The sequence below is a fragment of the Microtus oregoni genome, unplaced genomic scaffold, assembly GCF_018167655.1.
Source record: "Microtus oregoni isolate MIOR12 unplaced genomic scaffold, Mior012 000061F_ref0000440, whole genome shotgun sequence".
NCBI classification, from domain to species: domain Eukaryota; kingdom Metazoa; phylum Chordata; class Mammalia; order Rodentia; family Cricetidae; genus Microtus; species Microtus oregoni.
Window position 1 is genome coordinate 3,991,675 of NW_024543871.1, and position 16,506 is coordinate 4,008,180.

At 37.6% G+C, this 16,506-nt stretch overlaps 1 protein-coding gene across 3 annotated transcripts in view; it reads left to right on the forward strand.

Annotated features, from left to right (window-relative positions):
• Window positions 1-16,506, forward strand: part of Gria3 (glutamate ionotropic receptor AMPA type subunit 3) — a 293,607-nt gene that overhangs the window by 264,202 nt on the left and 12,899 nt on the right. For 2 of the 3 annotated variants that reach the window (XM_041640014.1, XM_041640012.1), the window contains exon 13: window positions 3,741-3,988. In XM_041640014.1, the coding sequence (XP_041495948.1) occupies window positions 3,741-3,988 (248 nt within the window). Of the gene's footprint in view, window positions 1-3,740; window positions 3,989-4,541; window positions 4,657-16,506 lie in introns of all 3 variants that reach the window. The other variant, XM_041640013.1, reaches the window with a different exon arrangement.

Here is a 16,506-nt window from a genome sequence, read left to right on the forward strand (position 1 = left end):
TATATATTTATGTGTATCTTAACTATTTACTTTTTGTTAATTTAGGGTAGCAATAAGTCCGGAAATTGCTGTCGAAGTAAAGTCAGTGACCACATACTTCATTATAACACTTACAAAATTGCCTTGTCTATCAGATGGAGGCAATGTATGATATGAACATACATGTCTATGGGTCATATTTAAATCTTCAAAGACATTGCTTAGCAGGTTGATAGGTTTAGCAAAAGATAAGACCCAATAATCTTTAGAAAAACTTGAGCTCTAGAATTCTACAGTATTATAAAGCTAGTTGTGGTGGTCATTTTTAATTGTCTTAATAACTTTTCTGGTTTTTTCAAGATACAGTATCTCTGTGTAGCCTTCATTGTCCTAGAATTGGCTCTGTAGACTAACTCAGAGATCTGCCAGTCACTGCCTCCTGAGTGTTGGCATTAAAGACTGGCTTCATCTTGACATATTTTGAAATATGGTGAAATGGTGCTAACTGCCAATATGGCTAGCAAAATGAATAAGGCATAGACTTTGTCCTCAAGAAATCCTCAAATAACAAGAGGAAAGACAGACAAGTAGCCAACTCCCCTTAATATGATCTAGCAAGTTCTGCAGCAAAGGACTAAGCAGAAGTCAAAGTCTATGGTAGCAGGAAAGATATTCTTAGAAGTAATAGACAGCATTTGTTCTGGATCTTACAGAAATAATAAGGTAATTTGGGCAAAAGCAAAAACGTAGTCAAAGGCATCAAACTGATTACAGTGAATAGTCTAGTGTGACTGGCAGCCATGATCATAAGTACCCTTGGATATCAGACATAAGCCTTACAGTTTTGTTCTATAGATTTTAAGAAAATTTTGGAGAATTACAAGAAAGGTTGTAATGAGATTGGGTTTGCACATTGAAAGGATCCATTGAATAGATAAATTAAGCAAGGATATCTGTGGGGAGACAATAGAATCAAGACTGAAACCAAAAGATGGAGAGCTTGCCATAAAAAAAGATTGCAATGACAATGAAAAGACAAAAAAGACAGTCTTCACAATATTTTTACATAGCAATAGTGAAGGAAACAGGGGAAAAGCAACCCAAACTGTCTACTTTAGGTGTTCAGTGGATGAGTGGTACCAAGAGCCAGGATTTCTAATAAAATGTTTTATAAGCAGTTATCTTTAGACTATCATTTGGAAATGTCCATCAAAAGGCTTATTTACTCTTCCCTCAAAGCAAATCTGGAACCTAACCTTAGTTCCACTTCCATTGATCCTATCTTAGTCTTGTACACCACCATGTGTGCCCTGAACTCTTAGAATAGCCTTCAAAGTAATGGTCTTGCTTCTACTCTGACCCTCCTTCTAGCCTATTCTCTACACAGCAGAGAATTCTTTTAAAATTTGTAATTGAATGTCATCACATACACACGCACACACCTTCTCAAAATCTTCTAACAGTTTCTGATTTCAGGTAGAATAAATCCAAACCTTTTAATGATGATCTACAAGCTCTGACAAAATTATCTTCCTAAACTCATTTTCTACCAATCTTCCTTTTGTTCATTCAACAATGTCCACCCTGTTTTTTTCTTCTGTACTTTATGCAATCCGAATGTGTTTCCTGAGATTTTTAGTGACTCCATGAGGGTTTCTATGGGTGTCTAATTGCCATAAACATGAGGTTTAATTTTCATTGAGACAGTTTAGAGAATTCCAGGATCTATCTGGACAAGACTGAGCAAGTCTCAAAAAATGCATTGTTAAAGGAATATGACAGAAGAAATAAAAAATATAAATGTTTATGTTTCATGTATAAAGGTCTATTACTAAAAGAAAAATTAAAAGATGCAATACAAGTGACCAAAGTTTAAAAAAGAACAACTAAACAACTTATCAAACAAGCTAAAATGGATATCAGGAAAACTCATAGGAGGACACTTGAAATCATGGCATGTGTTTGTGGGTTTTACCGTATTATCTCACCCCTGATGAAATGCCATCTGATAGTCTCTATCTAGGGTTTTAATTCCTAAGGATCTAGTTACCAATTCAATTGGAAGGTCTAGAGTAATTGTGGTCATTCTTCCTTTATATTCTCTACAGGGACACACATGGAGCTACAAACATATTAAATATTTGATACACATTCTGAACTCCATCTAAACTCAAATGAACTTTAACAGGATTAAATTGAAATGGAGAAGATAAAGACAAGAGTGACCTGGACTGACAGAAAAAAAAAAACTAACAGTTTTTGTGACACTTCCACTTGAATGGAAAGGACACTATTTGTCCTATTATATACTTCACAACCCCAATTGGTACTAAATAAATATTTGTTACAAGGATAGACACATGACTAAATACACTAATGCAACCTCAAACCCCATTATTCAAAAATAATGCTCCAACAACAGAAAGCTAACAGTTTATTTATTCTGTCCTGGCCATACTTCAGTAGTGCTGTCTTTATTTCTAAGCACTCCAATTTCAAAGAGACATCACAAATTCAAATAAGCCTATGGTTGAAAGAGCAAAGTTCTGACAGTTTTGAAAGCAGTAACAGCCAATAGAATTTAACCTACTGAGATTAGGAAGGGACATAAGAAAGCCCTTACAATGTTTGAAGGATCGCCATATGGAACAGTACACAGAATTACTTTACATAGTTTTACAGGTGGTGTCAAGGAATGATGTTCTAGAAATAAAAAAGATCATCTCAAAACAAAGGAGTGCTTTCTTATCATAACTGGCCTCCCATGCCATTCCAATTAACCCCTGAGGTAAATACAGGATAAACATATAAAGGGATATCAAGGGGGGATTTCTTTATCAGGAAGAAAATTCAAATGAGAAAATGCTTCCAAAACCAGATAGTAACCAATTAGTAGGGCCATGAAACCAAGTCAGCTGGCCAAAACTAGAATTTTTAAGTGAATTTGAAAATAGGAGAAAGCATCACAATTAACGAGGATAAGCACAGTTTGGAGAAATCTATTTTAAAACAGTTTGACAGATGTCTGAAAGTGTGTGGACAGTCATGGTGTAGCATGGCTTTGATATTTTGAACTGCAAGAAAATTTGTTTGGGTGCTGGTTAAGAGCACTTGCTGCTCATCCAAGTGACCACAGTTTGGTTCTCAGCACTCGTTTTAGGGTTTCTCTTGCTGTGAAGAGACACCATGACCATGGCAACTCTTAAAAAGGAAAATAACTAATTGGGACTGGCTTACATTTTCAGAGGTTTAGTCCATTATCATGGTGGTGCAACATGCAGGCAGACAAGGTGCTGGAGAAGTAGCTGAGAGTCCTATATCTTGCAGGCACAGGAAGTGAGCTGACTCACTGGGCATGACATGAGCATATATGAAAACTGAAAGCCCACCTCCACAGTGACACATTTCCTCTAACAAGACCACACCTCCTCCAGCAAGGTCACACCTCCTATTAGTGTACTTCCCTTTGGGGGACATTTTCTTTCAAGCTACCACAGTACCCATGTCAGGAAGCTCACAACTGTCGGCAACTCCATCTCTAAGGGATCTGCTATCTAACCTCTTTTAGTCTTTGGAATGCCTGAATGTACACACACACACACACACATACACACACACACACACAAACATGTATACACACATACACACAAAAAAAATTTAATTTTAAAAAAAATTACATTTGAAAACCACTACACTGTTGTCCCTTAGAGAGGAGCTGTCATATCTGGCCAGCCAAAAAAATTCTTATCTTTTTGTTACAGAGATCCAAAATTGCTGTGTATGAGAAAATGTGGTCTTACATGAAATCAGCAGAACCATCTGTGTTTACCAAAACAACAGCTGATGGAGTAGCCCGAGTTCGGAAGTCCAAGGGCAAGTTCGCCTTCCTGCTGGAGTCAACCATGAATGAGTACATTGAGCAGAGAAAGCTGTGCGATACGATGAAAGTTGGTGGAAATCTGGATTCCAAAGGCTATGGTGTGGCAACCCCTAAAGGCTCAGCATTAAGGTGGGTGGAATAATATAACAATATCCGTGTTGTTATAGTATTCCACCTACCCTGATGCATTCTGTTGTCATTTTCTTTCTTGTGGATTTTGAGGTAACTTTTAAAGTTTAAAATCTACACTATTCCATGGAGTTAAATAAGACGGTAAATTATGGTTTCATCTATTTAATGCATCCATTTTTTTTAATGTTCTCTCTCTGTGTTGTCCTCTCTGACTGTTTGTTGCTGTTTTAATTTTACAGTTCAACGGCTTTTTCAATTTAAATGGTAAAAGCCAAGTTATGGTGACGAATGTTAATTGCCTGGATGTGGTGTTCTTGTTACTTTTTTTCTCAAAGACAATTTCCCCGTCCCGCACACTTCAGTTTTGAGCAAATGTTATCCTCCATGCCACCTTCCAATATTTAACCCTGTATTTGCTGTACAGACATTTTTTATAGCTCCACGTTCTGTGAGATTTAGCCAATTTGTCCTCTTGTGCTCCTTTTTTATACGTTAACTATTTCCTAAGCATTTGTGCATTTTCTTACAAGTTATGTTTTATCGTTTCAAGAAATGCTGTTAACCTGGCAGTTTTAAAACTGAATGAGCAAGGCCTCTTGGACAAATTGAAAAACAAATGGTGGTACGACAAAAGAGAGTGCGGCAGCGGGGGCGGTGACTCCAAGGTCAGCCTCAATGTCACCACAACCGGGTACCCTTATTGACGAGTAATCGGCAAGACTGTTATCTCATTACTGAGGAGAGAGCACAAGACGCACACAGAAAGTAGAATGGCCAGGCTATTCCCCTGCCTGGCAGCCTTGGGAACCAGAAAGACTTCAGGGCACTGCCGGTATTTTTGATCTAACTTGGGTCCCTTCTTAAACTCCCAGACAGAGGCTTCCTGTCCACACCCTTCTCCTTCCCTCACACGCCAAACTGGTTTCCATATGAAGGTCCTTCTAGGGTTTCAGGGCCCTAGGCTTTCAAAAGCCCACGGGTGGCCTGTGAGACTCCCCATTTGCCACAGTAGAGTTGTGTAAGAAGTCAGATTCTGCCACTGAGATGACAGGATATAATTTGTTTAGTTCTATTTTTTTCTGGGAAGTGATGATTGCTTGTAGAAGTTGCTTGAGTGTGTTGGGGTGACTTCCATTACCTGTATGAGTGATGAAATGTTCTTCTCTGTATGTAGTGGCTGATTTAAGTAGGCCCCACTTAACTTGAAAAGCAAATATAACGATAAATTTCAAGTTAAATGGGGTCTTTCTTTAATAGGTCATCACATACAGAGACTTTACAAAAAGAGCTTTTATGCATTTAAACGTGTGCGTCACCTATACTACTACTTGTGTGTGAATCCCTAATTTGGTTTTTCTTTAGCCATGTTTTTGGTTCAGGTAGGTATACTTGTTATCCAGATTGTCATCATGAGACAACCCATCTCACTTGCTATTCCTTTGATTCCTAATATTCTTGCGGGTCATCACCCAAACAACAGGAAATAGGTTCCCTCTCAGAAACCAACATACCAAATCATGGAAAAACACTTCCGGTAAGTACAGGAGAGGACCTGAACACAGAATCCTCTGTGGTCCAAAGGGATTGAGAATGATACGAAACATGTGACATCAACTCTTGCACAACCAAGATACCATGGGCATCTTAAGGTGAAGAACAGTGTTTCCCAACCACAGAGCAACAGACAGGCAAGTCAAAACTTTGTTTTTCCTTCAGAGACAATGGCCGTAATTCTGCTCCACTCTTTCCCTCTCCATCCCTCGGGATCCTGGCAGAAAAGCTAGTTTGCCAGTCTGCAGTATTAAAATATGGGTTTGGAAACACTGATCCAGAGCACTTTCAAAGAAACAAATTTTAAAACTGCTACTTCTGTTTATAATCTTACTGAGCATTGGCGAAGCCTTTATTGTAAAACCTTGATTAACAAGAATACACCGAACCAGTGACCTGAATTGTTGATTCCCATTCCAAACTTCACATTGATGAGAAACATAAATGATACCCAAAATGAGAAGACCTCAAGGAATTGAGTTTTTAAGTAGTTGCCACGTGATAACTGCTGCTAGATCACATTCAGTTCTTTCTCCTAAACTTCTCTCCATCTGGATTGACCCTCAAATGGCAGAGGCTACTTCTCTGAGGCATGAAAGTGGATACAAGCATTTTAAGGCAACATGTCAGTAGCCAAGGATGAAACAAAGTGAATATTCTTATTAACAGTCCCATCCATTCCTATGGATTCCAATTAATCAAGGTTTTACTTTGTGCCAAAAAGCAGCGACTTCCTCTCTCGCCAATGTAAACTGATGACACTGACAATTTAGCCAATCATTTGCTTCATTTGATTTTTACAATGGTGGCCCTGATGCCCAAAGTATTTAGCACCTTCCTCCCAGCAGTTTTCTCATGTTATTAGCAAGCCACCAAGAACCTAATTCTATTATTCAAGTGACTTACAGAATGAAAATGGAGCTGGATTGGATATGTTTTTCTCATGAACTCATCATTCAGAGGAGCCATGGACTGAATCAAAATGACTCTAAATAATCCACGCAGTGTAAGTGCTCACAAGTTTTACAATAACTAGGCTCTTGATGCTTTACACACACACACACACACACACACACACACACACCAAGACAAAACAAAACAAAGCAAAACCTGCACTATAAGTATGTGGCTGACTTACATTTCATAAAATAATTTTGGTATCATGAAGACTCCAAAATGTTAAGCCAGTTTTTTTGCTAGTAAGTTTTATCTAGTAACTTTATTGCTAATTTGCAATTCCAAGATTATCTAAAATTTGGCCTACAAATAGGAAATATTTTAGTAGATTCTAATTGTTTCGAACTTCTTTGTGCTACCTGCCAGACAACTTTCAAATAACTTTTTGTGGTCATCCCTTCAATTTACCTTTTGCAATGAGTCAACCCCACTCTCACCTATGGCTAATAATTTGATCAGTGCTACATATCCAACAACTGCTTTATTCCGCCTATGAATTCCCAAGGAGCCTGCCTTTGTCATCATCCTTCTTGCTACCTGCTGTTTTCCGAGAGTGAGCACAAGAGGGAACAAGAAACAAACTTGACTGACTCTGTTTCACCACTGCCTTGTGATATCCAACCAAGTCCACGGAGAAGGTAGAAATGCATTGAAACCTCACTAACTTGAAGTGCTTTCATTAGTAATACGGAATGAACTAGACAAGGACCAATCTACAAATTAAATTTCTATTATTATGGCTACGGACAAGAGATGTTTGCTAAGCAAATGAAGAGTTTAGACTCTGCTGTCAGTTGAATATTTCCTTGAGAGAACAAACCTTTTTTCCAGTGTTGGGAGCACTCGTCAAATATAATCATACTCATTAGAAATCTGTCTACTAAGGTAGTTCTCATGAGGCCCTCCAATAAAGCAATGTTTTATAGCCAGTCTGCATGGCAAAGCAGAACTAAAATAAGAAAATATCATGCCTCAGACTTATTTTGTAATTCAGGATTTGCTTCACTCACACAGACAATTGTTCCTCAATGATAGTCCATATCAAAGAAGTTTTAACCTACTCATAAAATGACTTGAGAATTACACTTGTTTATTGACTCTTGTCCCCAGTTAACATGGCAAATAACCACTGAATGATCCATCATTTCTCAAGGAAATTGAGACACAGAGATGGCAATGACTTTGAGAAGGTCATATATCCAATGCCATCACACAACTCTTCTGCCTTTCAGGCTCATGTCTTCTAATAATATTGCAGAGAGGGAGTTATTGCATTTACCCCGCTCCCCGAATGAACAATGTGACTCTGATTGCATGTTGTATATTTCTATAAAAATCAGGTTCATTCTCAATCACCTTTGTTACTAGGCAAATGGCATATTTAAGCCGTTCTAACCCTCAGTACTGATTACTAAAAATGACAATAATCACAAAGCCTGACATTTATAAGTGCTTCTACTACTTCAGAAACACTTTTACACCTATTATCTCTAAAACCAGGAAAGGGAGGAAATACCTGTGTTACTTATCTCTCTTTCTTGCTTCTACAACCTTTAAATTACGATAAATGGGCAATTATGTTAAATTGTTGACTTTCCTTCTCTAACATGAGATATCATGCATTCGGAGCATAGTCTAGAAAAGTTACTATGCTATGGAGAGAACAGCAACTTTTCATGCTGTTAAAAATGAATACACTCTTGAACTAATGTAACAGATACTCTGTTTTCTTTCCTGAATATAAGGAATTAAGAAAAAGATCATTAGCTGGAGCAGACCCTGAATCAGGCCTATAGGCTAGGATCAAAACACTACTTGTCTTTCCCAATGTCTCAAGGCAGGGCTAGTAAATGCTAACATAGAACTAAAGACTGTGGTTTGAGAATCACAATCACCCTTTTGTGTTAGTGCTTTATTATAACACATGTGAAAATGCAGTAATGAAGAGGCTGTAGTTGTTTCAGCTATAAACTCAGATTATCAGAGCATTTGTGAGACAGCCAATGCAAGCCTGTCATTGTAAAACACAGCAGATAAAGACTTTGCTTAGTCCCCATATAAGGGCATCAACCTTCTTCCACAGCTGTTTATCAATCAGCTCACAGTTTACATTCTTCTAGTCCCTCCATCCACCTAACTTCATGATGCCAGCTCAGCTTTCCTATATACCTTTCCTTTAGTCAAACAAAAAATGTCAGTAAAGAAAGCTGTTTGTATCTGGAGTGATAAGATATTACAAACTTTATCCCATTTCAGTATAGATTTTTATCAATGGATTTAAATATACTTTCAGTATCTATACTTTTGAAGATGAAAATCAGCACATACCGTGTGCCTTTGAGAACAATGAAGCCAAACGTTTAAATGGGACAATTTTGAACTCTTTGACTACAGTAAGAATTGTACCAAATGTAGATACCTTCATTTGTAAGGCAGATAAGAAAAGGAAAGACAAGAAGCTATGAAAGTAAGCCACCATTATTTAAATAAATAATGGGATGGCCCTTGTGGTATAGAACATTATTAAAGAAACGCAGTTGAAATTGAAACATATAAGAACTAGGAGAAACTGACAAATGTACATCACGGACATGAGAAAAATTTCATGGAATTGATTTTAATAGATTCAAAGGCTCCCTGAAATTAAAATTAATTGTATCTACTTTTATCTGTGTGCTTTTAAAGTACAGTTAAAGTTTGTTCTCTTAAGAAATTCAACAGTTTGCTTCCTCTTCCCATCTCTAGCAAACTTTTTTTTGATTCCTTTACATTTGCTTAGCAAGTCTTCTATTCAGAGACAGTAAAGAAATGGCACATGGAGATAGCCTGTTTCTAAATTCCCTCAAACCCATAGTTGGTGATACCTAGATGAATGAGACTATAACGGTTTTTCCCACGTGTATAAATAAGATCGTCAGTTTTGTATGTATTTCTTCTCCTGTGTATGTCTACAGTTTTCCTCTCCTATGCCAACATCTCTTAATTGCTTCTCTTCCACACCCAGAACTCTTTGACAATCTTGGTCCTTAGGGAATGGATATGAATCTGCATCTGCCTTTATCTGCAACAAAATGGATCTTTTACTGGCAGGAGCCATTCCTAAAGGTTGACATTGTGGATTCCCAGGGTTAAGATGGATCCCAATGACACTTTATTGACACTGTTATGTGTATAGGCAAGAACCATTACAGAACGATGACACTTCCTGGGTCTTAGCAGAAGTTCCTGTGAACCCCAAGACTGGTTTGGGATCAAGGAGTAGGGTGAGTATACTATACTCTTCATTGGTTTGCATGTTTCTGTGCTGGTACTGCCTCCTGGAAATATGAAGATCTTGACAGTTTCCTTTCATGCTAGTGACTAAATTTACTCCTTGAACTTATACATGTCTTCCTCCCAAGAGCAAATCCTCACTTTCTGTCAAATGACTGCTTCAAGCAAGGGACCTGTTGCCTTAAGAACTGAACCAGTCCACTACTGCCAAAACCAATGATTTTGCAAATGATGCTAAAAAATCAATTCTACCATTGGAAAAAAATGTAACCCACAAAGAAAATACCATTTAATTATTTCATTCTTTGACTTAAAAACAATAGACTATGTGGCTTTAACATGGTTTCTATGATTAGGACTTGATTGATTGCATATGTTGTTATCCTGATAACATGAATGTGTTTCATATTGAGAAACAACCAAAATATCCAACATCAGAACTACAAAAAGAACAGCAGGAGTGAAAAGCAAGAAGGTAAGAATGATGTTACTCAGTTGTCAAGAGGAAGGACACTGTGACTAAGGCAAAGATTGAAATGATGCATTTCTTAAGCCCCTTCTTTCCCCCTGAAGATCAAATCATTGCGTTTCATTTCATTTGAAGAGGTTATAGAGCCTACACTGTCTGAAAGGTAGGACAATCATGTCAAAGAACTGTGAAAGATTTGATGCACCTAAGTTATTTTTGGTTAGGGTGGGAGTTGGGGTTGGTGGAACAGGGTGGGGGGAAATGTTGTGGAAAGTTTAAAATACAGTATTTTTTAGAGAGCGGTATAGCATTTGGCCCTTGGCACGTGAGGCTGATACCCATTAGTCTAAAGTGGCAAAATGTGCTCTGATTGCTGAACTGACTTTTTTATTCAATTTTTCTAGCATTTAAATACTTTTCAAAATAGATCCAAAACAATAGAATACTGTATTTTAGTATATCATATTACATATACATATGGTTATATAATAATATATAATATATATATATATGTGTGTGTGTGTGTGTGTGTGTGTATGTGTGTTGTGTATATATACACAGGCACTCATAGTAAAACTGCTGGTGTTTCCTGTCTAGCATCACTACTAGGAATGCAGGCAAGATGTGACTGTGTGGCTGCTACAATGTGTGCTGGAAGAGATTGGCATGTATGTACCTTTGAGCTGACAATCTGTACCACGTTTGTAGGTCTGATATATAGCCACCATTTATTTATATATATATATATATATATATATATATATATATATATATATACAAGCTAGAGCTGATTATTTGTAGCCTGAATACTTACATGTCTTCAGAGACACTCATCATTTGAGTTTCTGGCCTCTCTTGATACTGCTGGAATAAACGAAAGAAAACAGACTTACATATGATAAATGCCAACCCAATTTGATAGTATGAACTTCTCATGCATGTTAAAATGGATTTTTTTTAAGCTTACTTGGACATCAAGTGGGAGTCACATTTAAAATGGAAATTTTCAGTGAAATATATCATTTATCCACCTTAGTATCTTCTCTGGTCCCCTTCTCTCTGGTGGGGAGAAATCAAGGCAGTAAACTTCCCAGACAATTTGAGCTATGTAAAGTAATCCATGGCCCGTAAACATTTTGTATTCCTGTTTTAGAGGAGTAAGCCAGACAGAGGTCTAGTTTTTGAAAGAAATTCATCAGAGCAATCTATGATCTGCAGAAAAAAACTTCTCTTGCTTTGAATGTGAGAGGTTATCTTATGGAAGTGCCTCTAGTTTTAACTCCAGATTTCAAGTCTACGTCTGCAGCTGCTGTGCAAGCACAGATGCTCATCAATACATTTCAGTCATTAGCATTGTTAGGCCCTTAGAAAAATGACTCGAAGCTTTCAGCTCCTAATGTTATATGCATGCATTATTGAATTTGCTCTTTGCACTTATATTAAATTATGATCCCATTAGCAAGGAGTTAAATAGGTTTGAGCTGCATTTGTGAACTACGTGGTTATAAATACCCTCTCAGAGGTGGCTTCTAGCAGCTAAGCACTGCATAACTCTGCAAATCATTGGATCTTCCTCCATGGAAATGAGGGTCACATGAGCAGTCAGAGTCTAGTAGTGGCAATAGTCAAAGGGTGATCCAAAGGCAAAATGTTTGAAATGACATAGACCCCTATTCTCCTGCAATCCTGCATGCAGGAATGCCTGTAAAAAATGGGGAGATAGAATATTTTGAATGACTCCAGACACCTGCACCCCTTAGGGCATGTTTTAAAATGTCATAGCTTCCAATATCTGGCTCATGGACAAGTAAATCCCCTCACACTACACATATCTCAAGTTAACTAACAAAAAAGAAAAAAAATGATCCTGTCATTCAGCAAGGATTCTTCTCTCTTTGTTAACCACCAATTTACTCCAAAAAACAAACCCTGTGCAATTATATCTGCCCCTACCTGCGCATACTTCTTATGCCAACTGGTACTATGGCTTCTCCAAGAAAGGCCAGAATGAGGGACTGAGAAGGGTGGTGCATTGCCATCTGGATGACTGATCACCATGACTACCTGAAGTATTCTCAGTTTAAAAAGTTGCCAACAAGATGGAGAATAACTTTTCTCTCTCCACTGGGCTAAAGATATTCCATAAGGGTTGTTCAGAAAGGTAGCAAGAAGCAAGAATTAGCAACTTAAAAGCAAATGTTTGGAGGCAGAACAAGATGGAAGAAATTTTTCCAACTTAATTTGCAATTGTTTCCACTTTCATCACCTAGATATTGTGTTGTCTAAGCAAATTTCTAATTACATCTATAAATTCACCATCCTTGCTCATTGATTCTTTTGCTTCTGTGTGATCTTTTTCTCTACAACCTATACATTGGCATGTATATCTATCCCTCCTAAGGGCACCATTGAAGATCTTTGGGAATCATTAATTAGCCAAGCATTTGTTCTTTTAGTATTCCTGTTCAGAAACAGAAAGTGAAATCTTTAGACAGAATGTATCATTCAGTGTCTCCAATGGATAAATGACACTACACTATAGCATGGATTTCTATATTTCCCAGAATCAGAGTCATAGCCACAATTTGAACTCTTCTCTTGTGCCTTCCAGGTCACCAGATTACTTGGGAATATTGACGTGGTAATAAATTTACTAGATCCAAATTTTCTTCTTTTCCCCTATAGATAAATAGGCTCGGCACCCTCACATAACTCCACTGAATACAGCATGAGTCCAAGCTGATCCAGTTATTATTCTACATACTTAAAAAATCAAAAATTTAAATAAATTTAGCAGCTGTTTTAACCAAAAAGCTTATTTATTTAGGTTTTACAATAGGGAATCTACATTCACAGGGAAAAAAAAAGTGGTAGTCTTATCCTTAAGCTATCTCCATGTGTAAGGTTTACCATAGCTAAGATAACATTGATTCTTTGAAATGGATAAGCCAGAGCCTAGAGTTTAGACAACCACCACCTGGATGGGCTATGTGCTGGACTATGTATACCGTCAGTCCTTTGTAACTGAGTTATTGCCAGGTGTGAATGGCTGAGACAAACAGAAAATTTTTGTCATCTAATTATATTTTTTGAAAATCCAATTCATTACAGGCTTGCCTGGCACTTAATCTCTAGTCTCAGTTCTTGGAGATAGAGGCAGAAATATAACGAATTCAGTGTCAGCCTTGGCTAAATATGAAGGCTGAGACCAGCCTGGGCTACAGAAGAATAGAGGGAGAGATGTGGGAGGGAGAGGGCAGCGTGGGTCAAGCACTTATTTTAGAGGCTGATGACCAGAGTTTGATATCTAGAACCCACATGAAGGTAAAAGGGACAGAATTGACTCCCACAAGTTCTTCTCTGGCCTGCCCACATGTATTATCACACACACACATACACACACACACACACACACACACACACACACACACCATTTTAAAAACAATAAACATTTTTAAAAGGTAGAATTTTAAACCAATCAAAAATAAGTCTCACTGTTCCATGGAAGTCCTTCATACCCGTTTTCAGCTCTTCACATTTATGTGAATTTGTTACTTTAGACAAACAGCTTCACCTTCCTTCTGACCATCTTTACTGTCTTCTGGAGATTTAGATCATGCTTTCTTGTGAAAGGGTATGTAAAAACCATGAATGCACTACTCTTCAATAAATCTTCTCTGGCAAAAATATAGAGAAAGAATTAACAATCAAATCAGTATAAATTATCATATTCCTCCAATATTAAAAGATGATAAGCAAATGGCAGTTACTGACTGTAATTTTGAAAGACTGTAATTCATATACACCATTGTACTCACTCCAATCTACTTGGTAATCTGCTTGATAATCATGTTTATGATTTCTGTGCCATAAATCATTTTCTTCTATGGATAACTGTACGTTCTTGCCACAACCCCCAAACATTTTTTGTTTGTTTTTTGAGGTAGGGTTTCTCTGTGTAGCTTTGGAGTCTGTCCTGGAACTAGCTCTTGTAGACCAGGCTGGCCTTGAACTCACAGAGATTTGCCTGCCTCTGCCTCCCAATTGCTGGATTAAAGGCATGTGCCACCACCGCCCAGCCACAAACATTTTTTTAAACAAAGTAGAATATGAAGGTGCTTTGTAAATAGTTTCTATTTCTTCGTTTCCAGTATCTCAGGAAGATGCATATTTTAAAAAACAAAAACCCCACATTGTTCAAAATTAACAGTATGAAATTTTTACAGTGGAATTTTAGAAATAGTGATGAAAAATGGGGCCTGGGGATATTCCCAGATCCAAGCAAATTTCACCAGAAAGCCCTCAAGTTTTCTCTCCTTCACAGCTTGCTGACCAATGTCGCTAACTGTTGAGGGTTCTGCTCAGCAAAAAGTTTATAGCAAGCCCTTCAGACAGCAACAGTTTGGCTAATTTCCGTGATAGAAATCTGACCCACTTTGTTAAATTCTTTCTGTTCTCTATTGAGGTGAGCACAATAAATATTTCTGACTTTGAATTCTCCCAGGTACCAGTCAAAGGGCTGCAGTAATTGCTCAAGACACTAACCATGAGAAGCATTACTGCCTCACAGTAAAAGGCCCCAGCTGGAATATACACACTCTTGATAGATTGATAGTTATTTGGAGAATTGAGGTCCCTGAAAAAATCGTTATGGACATCTAAGCCTGAAGAGAAAAAAAAATGAGGAGAGCTACCTACTCTTGTCTATGTTTCAGTAATGCATAGTAGAGAGCTCAGTGTATATTCATTTGCCTTACAGCCTGCCCTGTGATATGCGGAGGCTTAAGGAAATTGCTTGACCTATGTGTGCTTCAGTTTTATAAATTATAAAGTGAAGACCATAAATCTGCCTTCTTGGAGTGGCCATTAAACTTGACCAATAATAAAATTGACTATTCTACTTATGTAAAGGAACTAGGCTGAAAACTGAAAAAATTAAAGAGTTATCTTTGAAATAGTTATTTACTGGGAATATATACTAAAGGAGGCTACAAAAGCATCGACTATGATCTATGCCTTTGAGAAGCAGTGTTTAGAAGGAGTCACAATACATACCAGAAATAAGACAATATGGAGGATGACAGAGGGAGAAAACTTTTGAGCTAGGAGGGGGAAAAAGGCATCCTGACAGGGATAACATCTAAAATGACAAAATACACATTTAATTCTCTTTTCTTCAAAACACCAGAATGTATGTGTGCATGTTTGTGTGTGTGCAAGCATGTGTATGTGTGTGTGCGTGTGCACATGTGTATGAGTGTGTGATTATATTCAGTTGACTTGAGTTATACTTAAGAATGCAGCTAGTAAGGCACAGGAAGGGAGAAACCTGTATGAGTCAAAGCATATTTACTTTGCCATTTTGGAAACTTAGTCTATCCCACAGCAACCCAGAACTGGGGCGCTTTCTTCTCTCCATAGCACTCCTTACCTTGTTCAGTGGCATTATCTGTGATTTCTGATGACAAGTATTGTGTTCCTCGGGTGTGCTGCTGCTTGAAATGTTTGGATTTGCCCTCATTTCTATTTTGAAGCTCCCAAGAACACATTAGTTTCCTGCCAAATTTCATTAACACTGGGTTATTTGGTTTGGGTTTTTTTTTCTTTTGGTTTTTGTTTTTTTCTAATCAAAGAATAACATTCTAGCAGTCTACAATTTGTCAGAGTTCTTTATTCTCTGTGTGTCTCAAAGGAGATATGGATGCTCTCAGCCTCAGCACTCTAGGCATTTGAACCAGAGGATGCATTCATTGCTGTAGAGACAGTCCTGTAATTGTAGGATGTTTATCAACATGCATGGCCTCTACCTATGGGATGCCTGTATCATTCCCTAGCTCATTTTTTGACAACAAAAATGACACCAGGTATTACCAAATGTCCTTTGGAGGACAAAAAAACATGCTCCATCTGCCTCCTCAAAAGCTATTACACTAAGGTAACCTGTTCTGTAAGCTTGAATGGGAAATAGCTCCCAGCTGTCCTGTGAAAGCTACTGAATGACCCAAGGCAGGTACAGGCCATTTGTCAGAAGGAGAACACTAATATGCTGAAATACTAAGTCTGAGCTTAGGCAGGAGTACATAGTTGGCAGCCCCTACCGCAACAAAATTCATCCATTCTCCAAAGCAGCGCTTACAAAACATTCTGTTCCGGAACTCTTCATATTCTTAAAAATTATTGCAAAAATCTAAAACTATTTTTATGTTTGTTGTGTCTATTAATGTTTATCATGTCCAAATGAAAACTATAGAATTTTAAAAGAACA